Consider the following 27,680-nt stretch of genomic DNA (forward strand, 5'->3'; position numbering starts at 1 on the left):
GAGCCCCAGCCTCTGGTTGGATGGTGCCTCCAGCTGCCTCTTGTTGGGCAGCTGGTGAGAGCCCCCAGTGTTTGCTCTGGCCCCCAACCCACTGTCCTCCCCCATGGTCCTCAGCCCCCCGCCTTCCTCCATAGTCCTCAAACCCCTGCCTTATACCATGGTCCCTCACCACCTGCCCTGTACCGTGGTCCTCAAGCCCCTTCCCTCTGCCGTGGTTCGCAGCCCCCTGCCCTCCTCCATGGTCCTCCATGGCTGCAGGTGCCTTTGCCACCAGGCAGAAGACAGAGGTGGCATCCAACATCTGCAGGTCCCAGCCAGGGCATCCCCGCAGGGCTCTCCTCGAGGCAGTGGTCAGGGTGGGCAGGACATAATCGTGATGCTGGAGTGGGAAGAAGCATCCGCCACGCAGAGCATCCCTGCCAGCCCACCCTGCCGCCCAGGCGGGCGAGCCGTGCGCGGCGCTGCCGGCGAGGCTGAGTCATGGGCTCCTACCTGCCATGGCGCGCGTGGGCCCACGGCCATGACTCAGCCCTGCGGCTGCCGGCGCTCACCGCCAGCCCCACGGCTCCCGCTTCTCCTCGGGGCTTTGTGCTGGAGCCCCCGCAGATGAATCAGAGCCGGGTTTGTGCCGGGCCCCAGGGGACCGCAGTCCCCGTGGCTGAGGGGAGGGTTGGCTTTTCTCTCTGAGTGCTCAGCATGGCTGGCGCTCTGCAAGAAGAGGAGGAGAAGGAACATACACAAAGAGGGTTTAAAGGGCATCTCCTGGTGCAGGTGGGAACAAGGATCTGTCCCATCAGGGAGGATCGTGCTGCCCTAAAGTGCAAAACAAAGGAGCTGGGGTTCGCTTTGCATGTTTGTGTCGATGCCATGGGAAGCCAGGTTGGAAAAAGCAACCAAATGGCTCAGGTATGGCCATCAGGTCCCATGCAAGGGATGGGTACAAGGCTGGGGTCTGGGAAGGAGACAGCTGCAGCTGCAGCCCCCCGGCCACCCCAGCCCCAGTGCTTGCACTGCACCAGCAAGAGAAACAAAACAGGCGTCTCCAGGGAGTGTGTTTGAAAAATAACAGGTTTTATTAGACAAGACGATGTTCAAGCTGACAGTTTTATCCCAATGCACATGATCACAGGCATCAATGCGAGCCTGTGTCCCAGCTCCCTCCCTCTTGCAATGCTCTTGGGCGAGACACTCACCCCCCAGCACCACGGACGTGGGATCTTGGTGTTTCTTGGCAAAGTGAAAAGGTCTCTCTGCTCCCCATTTCCACCCCCAGATTCCCAGAGCTCTCCTAAGAAAGCTCAGAGAGAGCTGGGCTGGGGACCACAATCCCCTTGGGACTAACAGCCACTTGGATCCATGGGAGAGAAAACATCTTGGTGCCGGCATCTCCCTGAGGCAGCGTGTGTGTCACAGGGAGCAGAAAACAGCCTCGGCTTGAGACAACCGCTGCTATTGCTTTGGAAAGAGAACCTTAACGTACAATATTGGGGGAGAAAAAAAGGTTTGGGACATAACAGAGGAGCCCCATCCAGGACATGGGTCCAGGGCATGCAGGTGCTGAAGGAAAATGAAAGGGAGGAGAGAAGGCAAGGAGCTGGAGAGTAAAGCAAAAGAAGAGGAAAACAGGGAAGGGATGGGGAGAACAATGGGAGCAGCCTGAGAGCAGAGCGATGGTGCCTTTGCGTTCAAGGCCATAAGGGAGAGTTGTGGCTCCTTCCTGGGATGGGGGCCCTTTCCCTAGGTTCCCAGAGCCCACAGCAGCAAAGAAAGAGATGGCACAATACAGCACTTGCAAATAGAAATGTCTGATGGCCTTTGCTTGCCATGACAGTGACACAGACCATGACAACAGGGACAGCAACAATATTAGCACATTTCTGTCAGTGTTTCTATTCCATTGTTCTTAAGAAAACTGTGCAGACCAGCCCAGTGGAGGAGCGAGAGGCAAGGAGGAGTGGATGAGGTAGAGCGGGATGCCATTGAACAACAGGATCATGGACAAGAGGGAACAGCAGCGGAGCTGGGCAGCAGCTCTGAGGCAGGTTTGAGACCTCATGGCACTGACTCACGAGCACATCACTCCTCTCCAGGCTGCTCTGGCTGCTGCTTTCCCTGACACTCTGCTCACTTTCACTCGTACCTCTGGTCCTCGCTGCGCTGCAGACAAAATCCCTCTGCACAAGCCATGCCCCCTCCCATGTTTGGATGTAAATCTGGGTCTCGTCTTCATTAGTTCAAAGACAGAGTCCTATGTTGAAGCACAGGCAAGGAGCATGGAAGTTCCTGGGTCGGTGTCGCCCCAAACTCACCTGGACTCGAGGGGGACTCCTTCTTCACAGTGCCTGGCCTCAGTGCCGGGGGACGTGGAGCTCCCATGGACCTTCTGCCCTAGCCCATGTCCCATTGGGCACATAGAGACAAGGGGTGATGACCTTCACACCTTTCCCATCACAACAGAGCCTTCATTCCCAGCTTTCTCTTTCCCTCTTTCATTCCTTTTGCCTTTTTCTTGCCTCAACTGGCACATTCACGCCTTCTTGTTCCTGTCAAAGCTAAGTCCCTCTGCTCCAGAGGTTCCCTGGAGAGCAGCACTAGCTGCAGTCATTTGGCAGGACGAAGGAGAAAGGATGTTCAGCAGGTCACCAGTGGGCTTCAAGGCTCCAGTCTCCATCCAGTGCAACATCTACCTCTTGGCTGGTTTGTGCTTGGCTTGGCAGTCAGCTGTGCTGGCCATGAGGGTCAAGTGATGAGGCCACTCCTAATCCCCTAGCTTTCACTGACAGGTTTCAAGGCTGGCTGTCCATGGGGAACATTGCCCTGCTTGGGTACTTCCAAAGCAATACCCCTTCTCCTTCCAGGACTAAGCGCTGACATGCAGAGATGAGCCAACAAAGGGCTAAAATGGAGAAAGTTTGGCAAACAAGCCACAGCAACCTGCCTGGATTGTCCTGAGGAGAAGAGATCAGCAGATGGGCAACAAGGATATGGCTGGGGCCTTCTTCTACAGAGCACAAAACCATGGAGCTCTGACTGAAGAAACAGCAACTTGAATAAGGTCAAACTGCCAAACCCTTAACCCTGGGATCCCTGCTGATCTGCAGGTTTGACTCACCAGCACAGGTTTTTTTGGTTAATGGCACACACAAGCACCAAGTGTCTGTCCCTGTGCTGGCCCAGGGAGAGCAAAACCTGCTCACAGCCCCTTGAGGGACTGTGTGATTTGGGGTGCGGGCCCTCCTCCTCCAGCACAGCTCAGCCACTGCTGGCAGCTTCTTTCTAACCCACTTCTTCCTCTGACATGGACTTGCAAATCCCACCACAGCTCCCTGTCTGGAACTACAAATGACCCTGCAAAAGCCCCTTCTTAAGGCGAACACCCAGGTGAAGGCTGCAGAAGTTCAACTCAGCTGTTAAGTGAAGAGCGAACTCACCAGGTGACCTAAAAGTCTTGGAAAGAAAAACAAGATCAGTATTTGCAGAGATTCATAGGATGTTTGTGTCTGAAAACAGCTGGGACCTGGCCTCACTTTCCTTGCCCAGCGCTTTTTACCGGGGCTCCTGGTGATGCCCTGGTTAGTGTGTCACCGGTCTCCCCTGTGCTCACACCGTGCCCTCATTCTCCCTCCCTGCCAGCTTTGGGGATGCAGAGGCTGAAATTCCTGTTTGCGCACTTTTGGCACCAGTGAAAAAGCAGCTACAGTTCTAGCTCACTGTGCATTGCTCATACTTACAGCTTAAACATTGCCTTCTACTTGAAAGAACAAAGATAAAATGACAGGAATTCACAGTTTTTATTCTCTTTCTTATGCCCGCCCATCTTCCCCTGTCATCGATGTCAATGACTCAAAGTCCTCATCGTACAGCAGCCTCTGCCAGTGTGGCACTCAAAGGGTTAACAAACCACGGCTTCTTGGACAGATAAGACATAAGCTCATTCACCAGTAGGAACACGTGGATGGTTGTATTACGGAACACCTTAGGGTTTCCTGTAGCGATTCTTTGGGGTTTCACCACAGCCAGTGATGTCGCAGGAGAGAACATTGGGCTTCTTCCCCAAGCCGATGCTTCCCAAGAGATCGGGAAGCTCGCGAGTGATGGCCTTCTCGATCTTCTCTAGGAAACACCCTCCCATGTAGGAACACTGCTGAGACAGCAGCTTAAAACTGGTGATGGGGTTGATTCCAAAGAAGTCCTTGTAAGCCTCACGGTTGGGGAGATCAAATTTGCTGACATTGGTCTTTGCCAAAATGGACTTAAAGATAAAGAACTTGTCAGGATCTTCCACAATGTCCCTGAACACCAGTTCTCCATCACTAAAGAAGGTCATTTTGTCCTTGTAGGTCTGTAGATAGCGATCAACCAAAAGGGCGTGGATGCGCACCCGGATGGCGTGCTGGCGAATGAAGGCAATCTTATTTTCCATCCTGTTCTCAATCACCTGGTTGAGATCTTCCAGGAGTGATATCTCTTCTTTGAGGAACAGGTCTTTGTGGGTATCCGGATGGTACTCGTGGGGCCAGAAGGAGCTAACGTACACCCTGGGTGGCTCTGTGACGTTGATGAGAGGTGCCAGACTCCAGAATAAGGCACCATAGACCCTCATGAGCTCCTGGGTAGCCAGACTGTCAGCTTTGTTCAAGATTATTCGAATCTGAGACTCACGACCCTTCAGCTGGCGAAACAGCATCTCCAACTCTAAGCCCACGTCTAGCTTTGTAGGGTCAAAGACAACGAAGATGAGATCAGCTCTGTCAATGAACCACTGGCACACATCATTGAATGGGTAACCTTGAGGAGAGGAAAGAGAAATCCAGCAGAAATGGCCAGCACAGGATTAGTCCCTTCAGGTCAAGGGACAGATAAAGCTTGATCCTCACGCCCTGTCTGGTTTGGACAGGGTGTGGGACACGGCTGACTTCCCATGCAGCCCAGAACCTGTTTCTCATGTGCTGAAAACACTTCAGAGTTTCTTGGCATGAAAACCCATCCCTGTGTGTCTGGGCCTGCAAATACGTGTCTCCCTCGGCCTCACCTCCAAACCTTCCTTCTCCTTGCTGCTGGCCAGATTCCCACTGCTGCTCTGAGCAGATATTGGCCACGTCATTGCTTTCCCCCAGGGGGCACCAAGTGGGTCAAGAAGCCCTTCTGATCTGTCCTGGCACCCCTGGTGCTGTGGGGATGGACTGGTGCTTCTCTAGGTCCTGCTATAGCACCAGCCATTGGCAAAGCCAGCTCCAGGGGTGACAAAAAAGGCATTAAATTCTGAGCTGACGCAGAGATTCATCAGCCCGAGGAGTCCCCAGGAAACGCTTTGCCAAAATGTCTGTCTGCCACACCTCCAAACAGCAGAAACAGCTGCTCTAGTTGATGATACTTGGGAATGTTCCCCAGGTCTCAGCTGCTGCTGCAGCTATGGGCAGCCATTCCCTTCACCCTCCAATGCAAGACCCCTTTGGTAGCCTACGGCTCTTCTCTAGAGTCCCTTGAATGAACTCAGTAAACTCCTACCTCGTTCTTGCTGCTTGCGGTTTTCAATGATGCCCGGAGTGTCCACGAAGGTGACTCGCTCCAGCAGTTTGTGGGGCACTTCGATCCCTATCAACTTCTCCAAGAAGTTCTGCCCAAACTTCTCCAGGGGTGAGAAGGAGCGGGCACTGTCGGCAGCCATCACGATGCCCTCGATGGTCTTCAGCTTGGGGCCGTGCATGATGACAGTGAATTCGGAGGTGGTGGGTTCTGCCCCTGCCCAGCAACAAGAGGATCAGCAGAGCTTTGAAATCCATGCTGGGCAAGGGACATGACAGGGCTGGCCTGGGACTAGCTGGGGAGCTCAGGAGCATCACTCACTTGCCAAGAGATGCTGGGGGAAGGCAAGCAGCAGGGCCATGAAACTCTTGCCAAACCTCTTGAGAAAATGCTAGCAGGGCTGTCTTCTGCGGGGGTAGGATTGTTCTGGAAGTGGTTTGGCTGCACATGGTGTCCTGGAGAACTACCTCCTGGGAGCCCTCATTGCCCTGGTGCAGAGCTGGCCATGGGCAGCTGCACTCAGCTGTGAGAGGGCATCTATGGGAGCAGGGAGGAGGGAAGGGGAATGACTGCTCTCCTGGGAGGGTGAATTAATTAGCTCCACATGAGGAAGGAAGGGGAGAAGACAAGGGTGAGTTGCCCTTGCAATGTGACTGCTGCTCTCATGGTCAGGGTTGGAAGCAGTGAGCCCTGTGCTGCGGGATGGAGATGCTGTGGGATGGGGACGCTGCAGGGTGAGATGCCCACCGCCTCCCCAGGGAGGGTGGACAGGCCCTGGGCCATGGTGGGGAACCTCTCCCTCCTGTGGCACTGTAGCCAGATGGCACAGACCAGATCGCAACCTCCCTGCTGTAATGGGGGAATGGAATAGACGTGGCTGGGAATTGCTGACCACACAGATGCAGAAATGTGGGTGCCAGCATGCCCTGGGCAGAGTCGGGAGGGAGCAGTGAGCAAAGTACCTGTGTAGAGCTGGTAGGGAGTGTCATCCAGCCCGAGGAGGTAGTTTATCATGGAGGATTTGCCAACGCTCCATGGTCCCAGGAATAGCACCATTGGCTTGGAAGTGATCTCCCCATCTGCGGAGAGGGGAAATAACAAGAGGAAGTGAAGAAACAATAGCTGTCGCCGCTGCACGATTAACTCCCGGCTGTAATGAGCATCCCATCTGAGCAGCCTGGCGGCGCTGCCGGGGAACAGCCACCCTTTTGGGGCCACGAGCCATTCGCGAGCCAAGGCATTGCCCAGCGACAGACCCCAGTGTCTGCAGGAGCGAGACGTCACCATGCTCTGCAGGACACTCCACCTCGCTGCAGCAAGAGTGAACCTTCTCTGACCTTCTTTGAGGTTGAGCCTTTCTCAAAATACAGGAGGACCTGAAGGTCTTTTAAATCTTGTTTCAGTTCTGTTCTGGTTTAGCTGGAGTGAGTCTGGGGCTGGCTGCGGGGGGGAGTGTTGTTTGAAGGCACCTGCCACAAAGCATGGGACATGCGAAGGAGTTGGCCATGCCACAACCAGGCAAATGCCTCGTGCAAAAAGAGCTGCATGGCTTAAGGAGCAATACTGTGCGACGGTGCTTGGTAAGCACAATGCAAGCCTTGGGCTGGCTGCCTGCATTGCATTTCCACCATACCGTGGCAGGGATCTGCCCCTGGGCTGTGGCTCCCGGTTGGGCATAGGCTCCATCCCGGCATGGGGATGACAGGCTGGGCAAACAGCCCTGTGCTGGGCTTGGGGAAAGGTGGGAGGAGAATGAAGAACAGTCCCCATCCCACATTCTTCAAGTGCTGCAGTTTGCTAAGGAGCTCAAAGAGGCTGGTGATCATGGAATCATAGAATGTCCTGAGTTGGAAGGGAACCATAAGGACCATCAAGTCCAACACCTGTCCCTGCATAGGACAAATTCACATCCAAAATACACACCATGGGTCTGAGGGCATTGTCTAACTGCTTCTTGAACACTGTCAGGCTTGGGGCCATGACACCTCCCTGGGGAGCCTGTTCCAGTTCCAGTGTTCCCTCTGGGTGAAGAACCTTTACCTAATATCCAACCTAAACCTCCGCTGATGAATCTTCCTGCCATTCCCTTGGGTTCTGTCACTAATCACCAATGAGAAGAGATCAGCGCCTGCCCCTCCTCCTCCCCTTGTGAGGAAGCTGTAGCCTTGATGAGGTCTCCCCTCAGTCTCCTCTTCTCCAGGCTGAGCAAACCAAATGATGTTCTAAATCCTTCACCAACTTGGTGATGGCCCGTAAGGACTTGTCCTGATGCCACGCAATTGGTCTGGGAACTTGGGGGTCCCTGGACATGCACAGGCACTGCCCCAGGAGCAATCCCTGCTCAAGCAGGATTCGTGGCAGGCAGCTGGCAGAGCCATAGGAGTCCCTGGGCTGTGCCAGCCCTGAAGATGTGCTCAGGAGAGCTGGAAGCCTGCTGGTCAGCTCGAGCCCAAGTCAGGCCAGAAATTGAAGTAAAAATTGGATGAGAAGAGTTCTCATTAGTGGTAACCTTCCTCATCCCCATCCTGCACTCAAAGTGGGAGCGGGTCTGTCCCGCTGCCAGCAGGAATCCATCCAGGGGAGGGGCTGGGAGCCACGGGAGGAGCTGGAGCTGCTGTCCCACAGCCAGAGCTGAGCCTTCCCCTCTGCAAGGAGATGCCCTTGGGGGACCTGTGCTGCCCTCGACACCCTTTCCTTGGCCCAACTCCTAAGCCAGAGCTGTTTTCCCTGCGGTGGGTGAGAGACCCCGCTGCTCGGTGGCTGCTGCCCACGCAGGAACTGGCATCTTTCCAGCAAGCTGGGGATCCATCTAAGAGGCAGGGGAGCTGCAGAGCCCATGTGATGCTGAGGTCCTGCTCCTGAGGGTGCTGGAGGACACTGCATGTCGTCTCTGCACTGAACACATCCAGCCATGGGTGCAGGAGTCAGGCAGGACATGTCAGCCCCCTCCTGCCTGTACCTGCCCAACGCGGGGCCACCATATCACTGCTGAAAAAGGGAATGGGCTGGGGACATCTCTCCATGGGGCATAGATGCATCCATGAAGCTCAACCCTCCTCCCCAAAGCAGAGTGGCCACATCCAAACTGGACGAGGGCACTGCTCACTGCCTGCTCCCTGCCTGCTGCCTGCTCCCTGCCTGCAAGCTGCAGGGATCCAAAGTTTTCTTCTCATGCAGGACAAAAACAAATGTTGAAACTTAGATTTTCATTATTAATCATTCCCCTGTGCCACTCTATCGTTGCTGCTCTGTTCACTTGCTGGCTTTAATTGGGTTTTGGATTATTATTATTACTATCCCCTGTGATGTTGTGCCAGAGGTTTGAGGCGGGTCCCCGCGTGCTCTTTCATAACATGTTCCTGGCCAGGCGTGGCTGTGTGAACACAGGCAGACCGTGTGCCCCGGCTCTATTTCATGTCTCCACCTTTACCCCACCATGCCAAGATGGGCAGGGATGCAGGCAGCCCCCCAGCCCCAGCCCATTTCCACTCCTTGCTTTGGGAGATGGCACCCCATGGGCTTTGTGAGCAACACCAGGCACTGGCTCCTCAGAGCGGTCCAGGTAACACAGCAGCTCCAAGAGTGTGAGGCCACGCATGGATCATCCTTCCTCCTGCCCATAGACCAGGAGAACAGAGAGCATCTCCCACGCAGGGGGGAGCTGGCCTGACATCTGTCGCAGTTACATGCCCCCACTACGTCTGTTGAGCACCCCTGTGCATCACCTTGGTGGTCGGGCTGGAGAAAAGAGCCAGCCCCTGCCGGCTGCAGGGCAGGGATGGCAGCAGCTCCATCACAGCAGCTCTCTCCAGCCACCCTGTGGCTGCTCGCTCCCAGCCCAATCTGACTCACGCCCGGCTCAAACCTGTCTCTGATCAAGCTCATCCCAGTCCAAGCCAGGCATGTCCCAGTGGTGTTCACTGAAGCAGTTGCATGCCGGTACGTGATCAGGCCCTGCCTGTGAGCAGGAGGGTCCTCAAACCTTACACCCCTGCATCTGTGGTCCTGCTTAAAACACAGCAGCCTAAAATACAGCTTCTCTAAGCTGCCAGGTTTTCAGGGTAAAGAACATGCTGTGATCTGGCAAAGCACCAGGCAAACAAGGCCAGGAAGGTCATGTCTCCCTCTGCAGAGCCTGCGTTTGTCTTGGACTGTTCAGTTCTGGGAGTAGGAGCAATTTGAATGCCCAAAAAGGGGTTTTTTTTTATCCCAGAGCAGTGGCTTCTTGAAAGGTTTTTCCATGTTGCTTGCAGCACCAGGCTGCCCTTGGGTTTGAGGACTGCTGCTCTGGGGCTGGGATTAACACTGGGCTGGTTCTTCTCCCTCCTCATTCTCAAGCCCAGCAGAAGTGCCTGGTGTCAGCTCACGCCCTGTTGTGCAAGTCTGTGCCGAGGATGCTACATGAAGTGGAGGACGCAGCTCTCCTCGTTCAGACTGAGCCACAGGCACTAAGGTCTTGCTCTGCCCTCACACCACCCGGGAAGGCCAAATCACCTGGGGAGACTCTCCCAACACTGCCCACGCTGTCACCCCACCCCTGTACCACAAACCCTGCCGGCCCCTCTGCCTACAGCACAGATACGCTGCCCGGCAGCCCTCAGAGGGGTGGCCAGATTGCTCATGGAAAGCCACGAGTATCCTCACAGCACGTGTGCCCGCAGACAGAGGGACAAGCCACACGTGGCTGCAGACTGCCTGCGCCTGCCTCTGCGCCCTGCTCCCCGCGCACATACGCCCACGCAAGCAGCACACACGCACGCGTCCGTGCGCCTGCAGCTAGAGATGCAGATAAGACAGCTATCGAAATATGCTATATTTGTCTACAGCCCTCTCTGCTGCCAGCACACTGGCACGACACAGAGCCACGGGCCCTCCAGGCGCTGGTAGGGCTCTGCTGGATCTGGGACCAGGGTGCAGATGAACCCATTTATGCAGGATCCAGCAGTGGGGGCCATGGGGTAGGACATAAGAGCCAGAAGATGGGATTTCCCTGCCTTATATCTCAGCAGGGACATCGTCCCTGTGGCCCAGTGCCGGACCCAGGGGAAGAGATGGAAGTTGGCTGGTGCTTCTTGGCTGATCTCCCATCTCCTGCTTCTCCGGGGGGGCTGGCAGCATACCCTGAGTGGGACAGGCAGGGACAGGAGCCAGCTCTGGCTCCCCAGGGGGCTGAGGCCGCCACACAGGGGCCAGCCTGTGTTACTGGGACAGCTGCTGCAGGCTCATCGGCTTAAAATGCACCCAGGGGGGATCAAGGGTGAACATTTGGGAAAGTTTCTTCATGTAGGAGGGTGAAGGGTGGGAAGAGCTCCCCTGCAGGGTGGGTTATCTGCTGGGCTCCTCCAGTTCATGCCATGAGCAGTAGGTCAACCCACAGGTCCACCTCAAAACACCTTTGAACCATCGCTTCAGGAATATGCAACCTCTTGAGGCTTAACCCAAGAAGGAAAGGTGTCAGAGCCTGGGCAATGTGGAGATGCACAGTCAGGCCTGGGACAGACAAGTGCAGCGATACACGTGCCAAGCTCTGGCAGGGCTGGGGACAACGGCTCCCGCAAGTGCCATGGAACATGGATAACCGGGGTCTGCTTGATGCTAGGGCAGTGTGGTCTTGTTGGGGCAGGTGAACAGGAAAGCTGGAGGCCAGCGAAGAGCTTAGGCAGCACTGGCAGCATGCAGGCAGCAGGCAGCAATACCAACCTGTGGCAGAGGAGCCCAGGGTGCGTCCAGGGTAAGCTGTTAGCAGGGGACACGGGGAGAAAGAAAAGGTACCGTGAGTCGAAGAAGGGACGCGGCTGCCCGGGTCTGGCCCAGGCGGAGGAGGAAGCTGAAGACTGGCCCTGGCCTTCTTGTGGGCAGGAAAAGACAGAGACGGCCACATTCCCAGCAGCAAAGAAGGAGTTACAGTCTGTGAGCAACAACATCCACAGCTTGTCCTACCAGGACAAGCACCAAACCCCAGTCTGCCCGGCACACCGGGGATGGGGTTTGGGGGAGCAGCCCCAGGAGAGCTGCTACATCTGAGACAGCACCCCAACCCTCCTGCCCCACTCAGCAGAGTTATTGCCTTCCCGAGCAACGTTCACCGAGCAAATGGAGCCCAAAAAGCTGTGGTTAGGACAGCAACAAATCCCAACAAGTGTCTTGACCACCCCAGCTGTGTGGTTATCCATATCCAGCCCTAGACTGACTGGTGATGACCACTGGGAGGTCATTCCCTACACAGGGACACTTGCTAATTGGTACATATACAGTAATCAGGGTTACCAGCATGCACAACAAACTGGCATGACTTCACAGCAAGCTTCCCATCACCAGACAGGGAGAGTCCCTCACCCCTGAACTAGGGACAGTTCCTCCAAGGTGGCTGTGCTGCGACCAGGCACACAGACCGACCCAGCTGGAATGTGCCTGCACCCACGTGGGATGGTAGAGCGGAGACGCAGAAGGGTGGCAGCCAGGGAAAAGGAGATGGCACCCGCCAGGTTTAAACATGCTGTAAGTGGAGGGTATGGGGTGAGTTTTCTGGGATGCAACCTGACAATTCAGAGCCTTGGGTTGAGGGTGGCAGCTGCAGCTCCCCCAGGACAGGCGACACTCAACTACATGGGTGTTTTTGCAAGCTGCAAGGAGCAGAGGGGCTCCTTGGGTTACACTGACTGGTGCACTCAAGCAGAGTTGATGGGAGGGGAGACAAAATGGAGGGGTGCCGTGTAATGGAGGGATGAAGGTGCTTGCGACGGCACCCCTCTAGATTGGCTTACACCTCCAAAGGTCACGCATATTCCATGACAGTCCTGCCCCGCTGCTCTCCCAGCTGTCCCACTGCTCCCAGCCAGCTGAGCCGGCAACTCTGCACACTCCAGCCTCCCCCCTGCCATGGAAGGACACAGGGGGAGAACCTGGGGGCATCTCCCAGCTTGCAGGGACACTGCCATTGCAATGAACCCACACAGGACAGGGTCACTATGCAGAGGGAGCAGCGAGAAGACTCTCTCAGCCCCGCCATGTCCTCACCTGCCTCGTAAGGTCAAAGGGCTCCTTGGGCAAACTCTCTACCTAATTTGCAGGTTTCTCTAATTACACTGCTAATGGGGGATTGGGACAAGTTGGATCTGTGGGTATTAAAGGCAAACTGCTGGGCCTTACATTTTCAGGATGGGGCTGTGTGTGCCAGCACTGGGGTATCAGAGACGCTCTGAGGAGTTTGGTAGCAGGAGAAACATTTCTGAGGGGAGTGTGGCCAAGACTTCTCATGGTTGAGCCAAGGGCTGTATGCACTGCAGTGTGTCCATGTGCCCTTCCCTTGGGGCCAGGAGGCTGTGACTGTGGGTTACCAGCTCTGGGGTTGCATCTGCACTGCTGGGGGGGTGCCATATGGGACACAGCAGAGTGTGCTTGGGTTGGGAAAACACAAGGGTTGGTGCTTATTTCCTCAGGAGCTGGGAGGGAAGAAGCCATCGGGGGCCTGAGAAACACTTGCTCCCTCTTGAGATGGAGCAGGGAGGTGGCTGCTTGGGTATGGGGTGGCTGAAGTACAGGGTGAGCTGTCCTGAGCAAGGAAACAGGTTGTGTACTGGGAGCTGAGTCTGGAGGCTGCATCAGCTGGCAGTGAAAAGCAAAGTGAGGATTAGAGGCTGGGAGCCCATCAGCTGCCCCTGTAACCCCACATATTCTCCTAAACAGTGTCCTGTGATTCACTGACAGTAAATGCCGATGCTTGCTTACACTCCAACCAACACACACCACAGCAGCTTGGAGAGGAGGTGAGGGTGTTGCTGAATCTGTGAGCTCCAGGATGGAGACAGTTGGGACAGGGCATGCCTGGGCTGTCCTAACTGCATGGGGCCACCTTTAAGAGGCTGTGGGGACGAGCACCAGGGTGCAGACACTGCTGCTCCTGGTACTCCTCTCTCAGGCATGGGGCAGTGCTGTGCTGGCCGTGTGAGGGGGGGGACAGGCCAGCACAACAGGTGGGTGGCAGCAGCTGTGGGGTGATGGGCTGTGGGGCACCCCTCCTGTCCTGGCTGCAGCATGGCATGTTGCTGTGACCCCCAGCTACCCTCTAACGTGGCAAGTGGGTTGTGGTCCCGAGCTGCTGGCAAGGAGCACAGAACAAGGCAGGCAAAGGCAGGAACATGGAACTGGCTGTGGGAAGCATCCAGGCACAGCTTGTCAGACGTACCCTCTAGAACCCCAATGGGTGGGTGGTAGATGATGTCCAGGGTGCTCTGTGTCTTGAGGGGACAGGACCTGGACTGGTGATGAGGAGTCTACAGCCCTGTTCCTGCCCCATAGGTCCCCCATGCTACCCACTGGCTGTAAGCCGGACATGGGCTAGCTAGGTGTGGAGATGCTCAAGCCTGCTCAGAAAATGTCTGACATGGATTTAGGAGTTGCATTTTGGCTGCAGTGGGAGTACCTGTAAAACAGGGGTTCTGCTCTGAGGGGATGAGTCCCAGGGGTCTGTCCAAATAAATGTGGGACTCATGCACTGGTGGACTGGGGTCCAGCTGCAAAAGGAAGGTCTGTGTGGAGGGTGTATCTAGGTCCTGTCCCACCAGGAGGGAGGGCCTGGCTCCAGGGTATATGAGGCTGGAAACCCAGGGTGGGAGGCAGAACTTCAGGACAAGGAGGGACCCTGAAAGGAGGTTGATGTGGGCATGTAGTCCTGGGACACATGCAGCAGGGACTCCCTCCAGCATCCCCTCCCTGCCCAGCCAAGGCACAGGGGACATCTGGCCCTGTCTCAGGACAAGGCTTGGGAGGGGGCCTACAGGAGAGTTACCCCAGTGAACAGGGACCTCAGACTCGGGCTTGAGCAATCCGTGCTTGGAAAATGAGGCTGCTTGTGCCATATGGATCACAAGAGCTTCCTGTAGTTTTGAGTATCTTGGGGCCAGTGCTGCACTTTCCTCTTCTGGAGGGACACGTGATACTGGGGCTCAGCCTAAGGCAATGCCTGTGGCCACAGGGACCTGCTCACCTGATCCAATGTATCTGTGATTGCCAAGGGGTGGAAACTCTAACTCCCAGCATGAGCAAAGGCTGCTGAGCTTGAGGAATACCCTGCCCACATGGCTGTGTCCCAGGAAGGATGAGCAGGAAGGATGCCAGCTCCAGCCACCCCTAGGAAGCTCAACCCCAGCCTTGAGAGGTCCTAAGCTTCCTTGCCAAGCCTTTTTCCCTGGGCCATGATCTCTGCTTGGCATGAGTACAGGGCACTGATGTTGAGCAGGTGGAGGACCCAAAGCAGGCAGGGTTCAATGCTCATCCTACACAGATGGTCCTGACAGCAGATGGGCTAAGGCAGATGCAGGAATGCCTGCCGCTGGGTTCACTAGGGCGCGTCCTCTAAGCCCAGCATGTTCGTGGACTTCTTGGGAAGCTGTAAAGTTAGACAAACTATCCAAGCCTTTCCATGATCTGCTTTTCACATTGTTATCTGCATCTCAATAACCTGATTGTGCTGGAGGCCCCGCTGCCTGTGGCATTACCTGTGATCTCATGCTGCCTCAGCTCGTTGTATCTGTAGGACTGCTCCAGGGGCTTGATGGAGGAGTGGTAGATCTTCCTCAGCCGCTGCAGTACACCTACAAGGGCAGAAGCATGTGGATGGGTGAAGGGCGAACCACACCACCCTGGCTGGATCCCTCTTGGGTAAGCCGCTGGGCATTCCCTGCAGATCTTGAGGGTGACTCAGCTGTGGATCAAGAGATTTGGCTCACACTTGAAATCTTGGCCAAACTAATCCCAGTCATGCATTTTGATGCCCCTCCCTGCTAATGTTTCCTGCTGGGCACTGTCCCCGTCTGCTGTTGGTCTTGCATGTGCCAGCCACTGATAGAAGGGACATCTCTCATTAATGTTGTTTAGCACTCAACACCCATGAACATCCCTTCACCACAGTGCCAGAGACCCATGGCACAGTCCTTAAGCTATTGGCTTGGAGAAAGAAGGAGCTTTTTCCACAGCAGCTTTCATCACTTTCTTTGCAGTGTGAACTGCCCATGGGGCCAGAAGAAACAAGCCTTATGATAGCAAAACCAAATAAATAATTGGAATCAAAATCCAAACCCTTTATTGCAAGTTGCCCTGGGTTTATCTGGGCAGCAGTGTGGTTGGACTGGGCTGATTCGTTATCTTCAGTTTACAGCCTCTCTACCCTCCTAATTCTTGTATGCCCTTGGAGCTGTCTTTAAAACACCTGAAGTATGTTAACTCAAGAACAGCAAAAGGGCTGTTATTGAAAACAGAGTGTTGCTGGACCTTCAAGAAGTAAGGGTAAAACCAAAACACTCTAGAGGAGGGAAATCCCATCTGCACTATTGGTGGAGCAGAAAGGTATGGAGCCTGTCCTGCAGGGACAGGGATGGCATGGACTGAAGGAGCAGGACATGTATGGCTTGGTGCCACCCAGACCCCCTCACCTGAGAAATCATCGGCAGGCTTGTCCTCGTTCAGCTTGAGAGTGTTCTCCAAGTGGGACCGGTCACGCTTGGTTGGCTCGCTGGTATCTTCAACCTCTTCTGGAGGAAAAAGGTGAGGAGATCTGTTACCGCTGGAGGAGGGAATCCGCACAGGAGCTCACACAAGCTACTACTGGGGAGAAGGAACAAGGGAGCACGCACACCACAAGCCCACAGACCCACTGGGTGCTTCAGCAGCCACCGCTGCTTTTGGCACACCGTGCAGTTTCTCTTTTGCAAAGGCTCCTTGAGGCTGCCAGGGCTGTGGCTGCTGGGGGAAACATCGTGGGCAACTGCTTGGCCCTGAGGAGGGGCCGGCAAGGGAGGCACACAGTGCCTCCCCAGGGAAAGCAGGAACTGGTGCTTGTGGAGAATGCAAAGGATGTGCCTGGAAGGGGCTCCTGGGGCTGAGGTGTGGCACAGGGCAGGAGCACATGTAGCACCTGCTGTGGGACAGGCCCCCTGCCCGCCCCAGCACTTCCCCAGCAGCTGCGGCTCCTCCAAGGCTAAGCCTCGACTGTCTCTCTGCTCTTCCTCTCTGTCCTCCTCCCCTAAAAATTACCCATTCAGACAGAGATGTGAGGGTATGCAAGACCCAGTGTGGCTCTCGAGAGACTGGCTGCCTCTGCTTTGCCAGTGGAGTCTTTCCCTCCAGCTTCTCCCCACTCTGCTCCCACATCAGGCTGGAGCCCTCTGTGTGAGGCCATGGGTCAGGGTGGCCCTGGGGACCTATTGGCTCCATGCCAGGCCCTGGGAACATGAGATGGCTGACTCTACCTGGGCTAGGCATCCCAGTGTTTCCAAAATGGGGAGACAGATGTGTCCTTGTCCCAGAGGTGCTGGCACACCAAGGGCATCTCAAACATGCTTTTTGATACTGAGAGCTGGGTTGGGCTTTAGGAGGGGTCTGAGGACAGGGCTGGGGACAGATATGTGGTGGCTTGCTGGGCTGGGGACACCTGGGACATGTGGAGCACAGCCAAATCCTGGGGCTGTACTCAATGTCTCCCAAATGTTGGGCTGAGGAAGACCTTTTGACTTGCCAAGTAAAGCCACCAAGAGCAAACTGAGTTTCCCTTTCAGCACAATTGTGAAATTTTTGAGCTGGGACATTACAGAGGGAAGCAGAAAAAGGCTCGGCTGGGTCTGAAGGTCGCTACCCAACCTCTAGGCCAAAGTCCACGAGCGTTTCTAGGAAATCGTGATGGGGGTGTCCATTCTCCTTAGCTAACCTGCCTTTCCGTGACCAAATGCAGCTGGAGCCAGTGCTTTGGCAACTCATCAGTCTGAATCCCTCTTTACACCTTCCCCATGAGGCAAGAGCTGGTGGACAAGAGACCCACCAGCCTGGGTAGTGTCCTGCCCTTGCACCAATAGAGCTGGTGGTCTGGAGGACTCTGAGGGTGGAGGATAAAGAGCCTTTGACTGATCTGTGAGTGCTGAAAGGAGCCTGGGGGACAAAAACCTTATCCATGTCCACAGTCCAGAGGAAAAATCATGGGCTTAAAGTGCAGTGAGGGAAATGTTTGCCAGCTTTGGTATCACTGCTACGAGCACCTGCATTGCAGGCATCTGTGGGCTCCTGCCTGTGCCCTCCATGCCCGCAGCCGGCCCAGCCGTGCAGCGGTTAGGGGCAGGCGTGGGAAGCACAAGCATTAGGAGAGGGCCATGCACTAGGCGCAGTTTAATGTGCCAAGCTCAGCTCTGCTGGGGATTGATAGTAGGTCATTCTCACTGCTACAGCACACCAACAAGAAAAGACTCCAACCTATCTGGCCACGCAAGGGCTTGGTGGCAGCAGGCTGGGTGCTGTGGCCAGGTGTGCTCTCCATTTCTGCCAACGATGGCTTGTCTGCAGAGAGTTCTGCTGCTGGTGGGTCTTCCACCACTTGTGGGTTTTCCACTACTGCTGGCAGGTCTTCTGCTGCTGGTGGCTTGTCTTCCACTGCTGCTGGTGGGTTTTCCACCACTGACGGTGGGTCTTCTGCTGCTGGTGGGTTCTCCACCACTGCTGGTGGATCTTCTGCTGCCGGTGGGTTTTCCACCACCACCGGTGGGTTTTCCACCACTGCCGGTGGGTCTTCTGCTGCCGGTGGGTTTTCTGCTGCTGGTGGGTTTTCCACTGCTGCTGGTGGATCTTCTGCTGCATCCCTACAGGGTGAGTGATGGCAGCTGACAGGGCCATCTCTGGCTTCTCTCTTGCTGGCAGCTGCTGGTTCACCACTGCCCTTATTGCCAGAAGCACCAACCACTTCCTTGTCACTCCCTTTATCTCTGTCCTCTGGCCCTGCTGGCCTAGCACCATCTTCCTCAGATTCTTTCACCTCCTCAGACTCGCCTTCCTCCTCGGACTCTTCCTCGCCTCCATCCTCCTCAGACTCACCATGTTCATCTTCCTCAGACTCCCCCTGCTTGTCATCTTCCTCTGAGCTTTGTTCAGCTCCTTTCTCTTCCTTCTTTGGTGCAGACACTGCTCTTGTCCCATCTATTTTCTCTTGCCCAGACTGCCCCTGGTCCTCAGAGGCTCCTTCCTTGGCGCTGGGCTTCTCATCCTCCTGGGCGGGGAAGCCATCATGTGGCCCAGGCAGGTGGTTCCCTTCATTATGTGCTGCCTCAGGGACACCCAAGGTGGTGTCATCGCCTGGGCCCTGTGGCTCTCCAGGCCTCTCCTGGCCCTTCTCCATGATGGTCTCCTCCGGCTGGCCATCCCTTGGCCCCAAGTCCCTGCTCAGGCCGCCCATGGGCTCTTCCTCCCCCTTGCCATGTCCGTCTTTGGTGACACTGGGCAAGGAGGTGTTGATGGGGCTGCCATCTTTTTCCTCCTCAGGGCTGCCGTCAGCTGCCTTCTCCTCCAACTTGGGCTCTGCAGCCGGCAAGGGGCTTTCGGCAGTGCCGCCGACATGGTCCGTGCCGGGGCTGTGCCGCTCTAAATGACGAGAACAGCTCAGTCAGTCTTACCCGCGCCAGAACGTGGCTACTGGGGCACCTGCTGACCCCCGTCAGCTCCAGGAGGGGCTCTGAGGGAGAATCTGTGGCTGTTACCATGAGGTTTAAACTCCTTCCTAAACCTTCTCTAGTTCCAGCTTAATTTCCTAGCCCTGTCGCAAGAAGCTGGGTGCAAAGAGGTGTTTTTGGGGGTCAGAGCAGATGCTAGCAGGGGGCCCTATGGCTGCGCTGGCCATGGCTGCCTGGGGCCGTGGCTGCCACCCACTGCAAAGCGCTGCAGGGAGGCGGCAAAGCAGCCCTAAAAAATGAGGGGAAAGGAATAACGAAAAGCGTAGCTCAAAAGGCTATGGGTACTTGGCAGGTTAAAAGGGTTCCCCAGCCCTCAGGAGAGTGTCACCAGTGCTGGCCATGGCAGGTGGCTGGGTGAGGACAGGAGGAAGGGGTGAGGGGGAGGAAGGGGCAAGGAGCTCCCTGGTGCAGGGCAGGTGAGTGCAGGCAGGGCCTGACCCTGGCAGCAGGGCCTGACCCTGGCAGCAGGGCTCAGGAGCTATTTATTGTGAGCATCCCTTCACTAGGAAAGCATTTGCCATGCTGTACGGCTGGCGGGGACACAATGAGTTTGTTCTGTGGCCCAGGAGAAACCAGCCATATTTTCCACAGGCCTCCAACTGCAATTTAACATTAGTCAATGGGTGCCAAAAATAAAAGATCACCAGCTATACTGTCTCTGTTACAAACAGTTGCTGCTAGTCTAAATAATCCCCCGAAACATCTAATGCCTGCATACCAGGGAAGCGTTTCAGAGGAAAATAATTCCTTTGTACTCCAGCTGGCAAGCAGATGCCAACCAGGAAAAAATGCCACCTCCACCCGGCTGCGGGGAGGAGAATGGGCAGCGCCAGGCACGGGAAGCGCTGGGCATGGGCAGCACTGGGCACGGGCCGCCAGCCCTCTGGCTCCTGCATCATGTCCTTGCCAGGGAGCCACGGGGCCGTGTGTCCTGCAGAGCATCAGCAGGGCCTTGCCAGACTTGGCAAAGCCACGGCGCTGGGGCTCGCTGGGCTCAGCCATGGGGGACCACGGTGGCCGAGCACTGGAAGAACCAAGCCAGGGTCGGCACGGTGTCAGCCCCAGACCGTGCTGCCCACTGTAAGCTCGCTTGCCATGGCCAGGGATGCGCCTGTATCCACGGCAGGGCCACTGGTGCTGTTAGCTGGGATTTGGGCAGCAATGGTGGGCTCACGCTGGGGAAGGAGCTGTGCCAGTGGCAGGCGGCTGGGAGGGCTGGTGTGTCCCTCAGCACGCCAGGATTTCCAGTCACTTTCATCTGCAGCCTGGCACAGCAGAGCTGCCGCTATCCCGCGGGCCCGCGCCCTGCCGAAACCGGATGCGCGGGTCACCCTCGGTCTGCCCTCGACGACCTCCCCTGTCCTTTGCTGGCATGTGTTTCACAGGTGCCTCCAGGCTCCAAATTAATCTCCCAGCTGGAGGGAGACAGGTCCCGTGCAGCTCCAACATGCCTCCCTTCCCCCCCTGGAGCATCCCTCTCCTTCAGGTCCCCTTCCGATGGGACTCCTCGAGTTGCCCAGCCTGCCAGGAGCCACTTGAAGGGGAACGTACTATGCCTGAACTGCAAAGTCCCGGGTGGCTGGAGGCCAGCACACCCGTGCCTGGCCCTGGTGGCCTGGAGACCTGCCTGGGTCTCCTGAGGGTCCCCCCGGCCGATGGGGACAAGGATATTCTCAGCTTGGCCCCAAAATAGCTGGTGACCTGGAGGGCTGGGAGGTGAGCGCAGCTTCTCAGGCAGGCATTTGAGGAGGGTCAAGCCGGGTCTGGGGGAGCAGGGCCAGGCAGAGGAGACACTGTGCATCTGAAGGGCTTTGTCTGGGGCCTGCGTGTCCCCTCTGACACAATGCAGGGGGACAGAGGGGTCATCACCCACCATGGCCAGGCACAACGGCAACCCCAGTGCCCAGCATGAACCTTCTCTTGTGTGAGAAGGGAAATATTCCCCAGGCACTCTGACTGGGATGTCCCTGCCAGTGTGCTGGTCATGGGCTTTATTTCCTGTGACCTTTAAGGTCTTGTACAAAGTCCCTCTCCCCTTTCCACCTCCTTCTCCCTCCTGTTTCCCCTACATGGTCTTCAAATCCATCACAAGGCGAATTGTGCTGATCTGCAGATGGCCGGCCGATGAGCAGTGAAATGGGCCGAAGGTTATGGGCTTAACACCCTCCACGCGTCTGCTGGAGGCTAAAAATATGGCCCGGCAACTGTACGGGGGAATCAGAAGGGGCAGCTCAGTGGACTGTGAATGGAGAAGCCCCAGCCCCTCACCCCACTGCCAGTCGAGGGTGACATCTGCACCTGGGGCCTGTCCTGCAGGTCCCCGTGGACTCCCGGAGGGAGCAGGGACAGCTACGCTGTAAAGTGACACCGCGGCTCCCCTTGTTCATGCCCTGCATTGTGCCAAGTGGCTGGGGGGCATCATAGGGGAGGCCTCGCCCCCCTTCCCTTGGGGACCTGACCTCCCAGAGGGTCCTCGGCTTGTGGTGCCCCTGCCCACCCCAAATCTCCCGCCTGTCTGCAGGGGCTGGGAGGGCTGTCAGCTGCCTGAGGACCCTTTCCCCAGCAGCAACAGCACCCTGGGGTGCAGCTGTGGGGATGGAGAGCTCACGGTGAGGCTCTGTGTGCCACAGGATGCCATGGCTGGTTTGCACCCAGGAAAAGCCCATGTGGAAAGGAGGGCTGAACATGACCCTGCCACCGTGTCCCCTCCATCCTTGCATGGAATGGTATGGAACGGTAACACCCCGCTGCTGAAATGGGTCCTCCAGGAGGGACAGCCCCTCAGGACAGCGCCAGGGTCCAGCTAGGAGGGACAGATGGGCACAGGTGGCCCTGGGAGGGACACTCTCCCCCTCCGGTAGAAATTGGAGCCCCGAGCGTGGGGCTGGTGATGTGCAGCACCACAGGGATGGCTTTTCGCACGCCCCCTTTATCTGCCCAAATCCCGGTCCCTGCAGTGCACAGGGGAGTTATTCACTGGCTCCTGTGAGTCCTGCTGTCCCCTTGTCCTTCCAGTGGGGTTTTGGGGGCAGCTTGCAACCCTAACCTGTCTGTGCCTTCCTTTTCAGGGAAAGGCAAGGATGAACGAAGCCAAAAGGCTGTGCTTTGTTCCAATGTAGCCCCTTAAAACCCCACGGAAAGTGTCTGGACCCAAAGGCACTGCAGCCCCATGACACTTGGCCCTGGCCCTGGCCCTGCCTGCCTGGCTGTTGGCTGCTGTGTGGGGGGCTGCTGGGGAGGGGGTGCAGCGCCCAGGGATTACAATGCTCCGTGCTGCTGCCAGCCAGCAGCCTGGCTTCTGGAATAAGTAAATTGAGACGGATTAGCCCCATGAGCCTGACCTTTCTGCAGCAAGTAACCCTTCCCAGGCAGGAGGTAGGGCCAGGGGAGCCCAAAGCGGGGCCCGTGCCCCTCACCTGGGCTCAGGCCTGGGCACCCCAGCCTTGCAGCTTGTGGCTCAACTGGGGTGCAGCAGAGGATGGTATCTCTTCCCTGCCTCAGTTTCCCACTCTGTGCCATTCTGGCAGATCCTGGTGCCACTGCTGAGCCCTGCAGACAAAGTGCCCATGGTTTATTGCCCACATTTCGCATGGCAGCCCTATCACAGCCAACGCAGGTTGGAGCCTGGCTCCAGCACCTGTTTGGGGTTGTCCAGGCCAACGCCTTCACCGACTGGGAGGGGAAAGTGTTCCAAAGCGGCTCAAGAAACCCAGAGAACACAAGAACAAGGCTGATTGAGGATAGGCTTGGTTCTCCAGACCCTTGTGCACCACAAATCCCAGGACACACAACCACAGTGTCCCATCCCAGAGGCACCAAAGGGATTAAAAACAGGCTCGGAGCTTTCTACATAGAGCTGGCAACAGGGAATCACTTTTGCAGAGTGCCTTTTTTTACTGTCTCCCCACAGGGTTCTCTCCCTAAGATTTGGAAGGAAACCTGAACTCTTGACTTGCAGAAGACACAAAGATCGGGGTGGTGGAAGATAAAGCAGCCACCACTCCCTGGCTGGGAGACATCTGGGTCCGCAAGCGAGCAGACAGCAAGAAAACAGCATGTGTATCAGCACAGGCAGATGTCATACTGTATGTTGAGAAACACCTACCCATGGTGTTCCTTGTGGGGTCTGTAGCCTGGGGGGATGCTGAAGTACCTGAGGGAAGTGCTTTGCAATGGCTGGGGCTGGAGGAGTCCCTTCCACCAGAGGAGGGACTCCTGAGAGGTCCCACTGGTCCTGTCCCCAAGCCTCCAGCAACAGGAAGCTTCACCAACCCACTCCAGGGCTTCCTTGGTGGCCCAAGGGACATCCTCTACACACTTCATGTGAGTCTTTCTGGGTGAAGACTCCCCATCCCTCCTCTTTGGTCATCCCAAGGATTCCTGCTCACCTGGGCAGGACAGGGAGAGCACTTGGACTTGTCAACCTGGATTTTAATGCCTGATGATCCATTGTCCCACAATATCCTCAAATCCTTGGGAATGTCCAGGCAGAGACACTGCCCAGCCGTGCTCAAGCAGCGGTGCCCAGCCCCAGGCATCTCAGCATCAGGATGTGGAATCCCAGCTCAGCACAGGGATGGGGCCATGCGGCTCCGAGCCCTTTTTCCTAGTGTGTTCACGCGAGCGGGGAGGTGGGCAGGGACAATCCACACACCCGGCTGGCACCAGGGCTGTGCTGCCGCTGCCAGGGCCCCGGCTTGGCTCAGGGTGCCCGACTGGAGACTCCCCGGCCCCTCCGCCAGCCCCCACCGGCACACGAGCTTGCTGGCTTCCTTGGCCTATCGCTTACAGGGAAATGTCCCCGCAGGCTGAAAATAGCCCAGCGGAGCCCTGCCAAGGAACCAGCACCCACTGCTATTCCTGCAGTGCCTGGGGAAGGGCCATTTTATGAGCAATTCAGTCACTCTTGGACCCACCGGCCGAGCTGGGGTTTCGGCACCCCAGTGAGCCCATGCCCCCAGCATGGGGAGCCAATGCCTGCGTGGGGCTGGCAGATTGGTGAGCAGGGGCACAGCAGGGACATGGGGGCATGGCAAGAGTCCAGCCCACCAGCTGTTGTCCCCAAGCACAACACAGACCTCCCAGCCCCATGCTGTCCCACAGTGAAACGCTGGTACCTCTGTGCCACCAGGGCCATGCACGAGCGAGGTGTCCCAGATGTTCTGCCCAGCTGTCACCTACACCAGGCTGATGGGAGTGTCACCACATGGCCGACATACCTGACATCTGCTTTGCTTTGCTCAGCCAACACTTTGGGAGAGTTGGGGTACCCGTGGGGTGTCCTTCAGACAAGATACCAGGAATGTGACAGAAATGCAGGTGACACACATCCTGGGTGATGGGAACCACCCCAAGACGCCATGAGGACACAGAGTTGGAGCCCATCCCGAGGTGACACCTCCCAGGCTGAGGCAGGATGGGGAGTCTCAGGGGTGGTGGCCTGCATTTGCTGTCACCAGAAGAGGTCTGTGTCCGCCCCTCAGTGCCCTCTGCGCTTGCTGCAGCAAGTGCCAGCATGCCAGGGCTTTCCTCAGCTACTCACCCAGCTTGGAGGTGGTGAAGACACAGCCCACTGTAGCCCTCCCACTCAAATCTGTGATGGCTGCTGGGGGTCAAGGGCTCCCCAGGGTGAAGCTGCCCAGCATGGTGGTTGGGCACTGCCCCACCAGCATCCCCATGGCCCGTTCCTGGTGGCCTCAGGGCCTCGCCACAGTCACCTTGCCTGAAGAGATGGCCAGTCTCTGCCTGAGGTGTGAGTGCAAGGAGGAGACCTTGCCCCAGACAGGGATGGGGCAACAGGTGAGTGCTCTTGCACGGAGCCATCGCCCAGCCCTGCATTGGGTTTTGGCCTTTTCCAGGGCTCCCAGCTGCTCTGGTGAGCTTTGCCAGCCCTGGCCACGTTGACCACAGGCCTTTCCAACCCCCCTGGCCTTTAGGAACAGTGACAGGTCCCAGCAGCCCCAGGTGTTACCAAACCCTCGAGGTGCTGCGGCTCTGGCAGCATGTCTCAGTGCTGTTGTGCCATGGGGACCCTCAAGGACCTGGCAGTTTTCCTCAGCCAGGGGCATCACAGCTGGAGGGGGGATCCAGCTTTGCCTGTCCCATGTGTCCCCATCCTCCCTCCCTGGAGGGACACCGTGGCCAGAAGCCTGGCTGGGCTCTTGCAAACTCCAGCTGCAGATGCTCTGCTATCTGGGGCAGTGACCTTCCACTTCCACGCTCAGACACTGCTCGCAAAACCCAGCAGCTTTACCCCAGAGATCACCCACTGTGCCGAGGCAGAGGTCAGGATGGTTAAACCAGCTGTGCCCCTGTGTGCAGCAGGAGCCTCCCAAACCCTGCCCTTGCCTCAGTGACCGCACTCCTCTGTGATAACATCAATGAAACCCATCATTCCATACTGGGGTTCCCTTCTCCTGGTCCCCTTCCGCCACTGGGGAGCCTTCTCCTCACCAAAGGGGGGTTAAATGAGAAGACAAGGCCCCAAAATAGGAAAACTCTTTCCTCGAGCCACCTCCTGCACCTCAAAGGAGCCCGGCTCTGAGAGTCCAGCTTGGGACCAAATGGAAAGCAAAACTCACTGTGCAAACTCCACCCATCCCTGTGGAGCAGAAACATGGGCAGGAGGTCTGCCCCTGCTTGTACCTTTTTCCCAAACCTACAGGGCTAGAGTGAAACACAGGACTCCCCTAATAAGCAGGAGAAACTGAGTGTGGGGACTCAGGGAGCTCCAGCTGCCCCTCAGAACCAGCTCTGGGGCTGCAGATCCCAACGCACCTACTGGCACCAGCGCTTCCTCCAGGACACGTGGCTGAGCAGGGTCCTGGTGATGGGGTGCCCAGTGCCGTGGCATCCTCTGTCTGCCACAGCTCAGGCCGTGCCAGCCTCCATGCCAGCCTCACCAAGAGCTGGTCCAGCAGTCACCCACCATGGTGACAAGCCTTCAACGTCCCACAGGCCCACCAGCCCAGCCTGGGGTGGCACCAGACACCAGACATGCCCATAGAAGACCTTTCCATCCCCTCCATCCCCAAACCCGACCTGTGGCCCCACAGTGGTCACCCCACCACTGGCGGGATGTGTCACTGTCCCCAAATCCTGATTATTAGTGAGAATGGTCCAAGATGCCCTTAAAAGGCCAAAACTCAGTGGGGCCGGGGGTGCTGGTGCTAGAAGGCGGCAGCTGTGGGTGCCCGTGCGCGGGGCCGTGGCGGCGCAGGGCGGGGGGGCTGGTGGCCGGGGGGAGCTAGGGAGACTGCAGGGAGCACAGTGTCCCCTTACACGGCTGTTTCCATACTTAGCCGCCCCCCTCCCGGCAGCACGGCTGCCGGAGCCCGGCCAGGCAGAGAACGGGCCCAAATTAACTCAAGGGCAAGCAAGGGTATCGGCGATGCCACCCCACCGCGCAGCCCCGAGGGACACCCAGCCAGGGACAGGGGTGCTTGGTGGTGAACAGGATGGCCTGGGGAAGGGGCTCTGCTGTCACCCAAATTGCTGTCTTGCTTGGCAGGTCCTTGGGTGGGGGGATGACCCCCAGGACAAACAGTCCACACCATCCTGATCCAACTACAGGCTGCCCCAGCACCCTGGCAGGCCCCCCACATCCCCACAGCCTGAAATGGAGGCACTTCAGCACCCATGGGTGACACTGACCCCAGGTGTATTGGCGGCAGCACAGCCCCTGCACCCACACAGACCCCTGTCCATGCTCCCCTCCAGCTCACAGCACCCACTCTGTTTCCATGGGCATTTTGGGGGTGACTCTGCAGCCCTGGCACAGCTGCTGGGGAGCCCAGATGCCTGTACCCTCAACTGGCACCCACCTGGGGTGCTCGGCTGGGCTCAGTGGGCACCCCAGAGCCCCACTGGCACCCACACTCCTGTGGGGACCCACAGACCCCTTGAGCACCCACAGCTTCACAGATACCCGCAGCCACATGGGGACCCACAACCCCAGAAGCACCCACAGCCCCATGGGGACCTGCAGCCCCACAGGGACCCACAGCTCCACAGGGACCCACAGCCACACAGGGACCTGCAGCCACATGGGCAGCCACAGCCCCATGGGGACCCACAGCCCTATGGGGACCCACAGCCCTGTGGGGACCCACAGCTCCTCGGGCACTCCCAGCCCCATGGGGACCCACAGTCTCACAGGGATCCACAGCTCCACAAACACACATAGCCCCCCACAGGGACCCACAGCCCCCGCAGCCCTGTGGGGCCCCAGCCCAGCGGGTGGTTGTACCTGCGGTGCTGAGGAGCAGGAGCGAGGCCACGCAGCAGCAGAGCAGGTTGAGGCCCTTCATGGTGGCTGCCAGGAGCTCCCTGCTGCTCGCTGCCTCTATTTATACGGCAACAGCAGGCGCTGGGCAGGGCAGGCAGCGCAGGCAACGCAGGCAGCTGCCGGAACGGCCAGCACAGATGCTGCCACTGCCGCCTGTCCGCTCCCGGGGGGCCCTGGGGATGGGGACAGGGACAGGACACAGCGGCAATGCTGCAGCACTGGGAAAGGCTCATGTCAGGGATGTGGTGGCGTGGGAGACCTCCTGGCACTGGGTCCCTGGGGTGGCACTGCCCATGTGGGTGTCACCAGCTCCATCACAGCATCCCCTGGTGTGGGGCAGTGGATGTCCTTGGGCTGCCCTAATCTCCTGCAGCCCCTTTTTG

At 57.3% G+C, this 27,680-nt stretch overlaps 1 protein-coding gene across 7 annotated transcripts; it reads right to left on the bottom strand.

The window, feature by feature from the left end:
• Positions 1 to 1,050: 1,050 nt before the first annotated feature.
• Positions 1,051 to 27,416, bottom strand: SRL (sarcalumenin). Of its 7 annotated transcripts, none has more exons than XM_005505624.4 (8): positions 27,259 to 27,382; positions 17,764 to 18,921; positions 15,957 to 16,052; positions 15,024 to 15,119; positions 11,227 to 11,262; positions 6,489 to 6,605; positions 5,509 to 5,742; positions 1,051 to 4,788 (listed from the first exon to the last, which is right to left on the bottom strand). In XM_005505624.4, the coding sequence occupies exons 1-8, from the start codon at positions 27,317 to 27,319 to the stop codon at positions 3,977 to 3,979; spliced, it is 2,610 nt and encodes an 869-aa protein (XP_005505681.2). In that variant the 5' UTR covers positions 27,320 to 27,382; the 3' UTR covers positions 1,051 to 3,976. The 7 variants fall into 7 exon arrangements, with proteins under 7 accessions (XP_005505681.2, XP_013223526.2, XP_064886939.1 ...); XM_013368072.3 differs by having other exon boundaries at positions 15,957 to 16,055; XM_065030867.1 differs by lacking the exon at positions 17,764 to 18,921 and having other exon boundaries at positions 15,957 to 16,055; positions 27,259 to 27,416.
• Between the last annotated feature and the right edge of the window lie 264 nt (positions 27,417 to 27,680).

Source organism: Columba livia, chromosome 15 (genome assembly GCF_036013475.1).
Source record: "Columba livia isolate bColLiv1 breed racing homer chromosome 15, bColLiv1.pat.W.v2, whole genome shotgun sequence".
Taxonomy (NCBI): Eukaryota; Metazoa; Chordata; class Aves; order Columbiformes; family Columbidae; genus Columba; species Columba livia.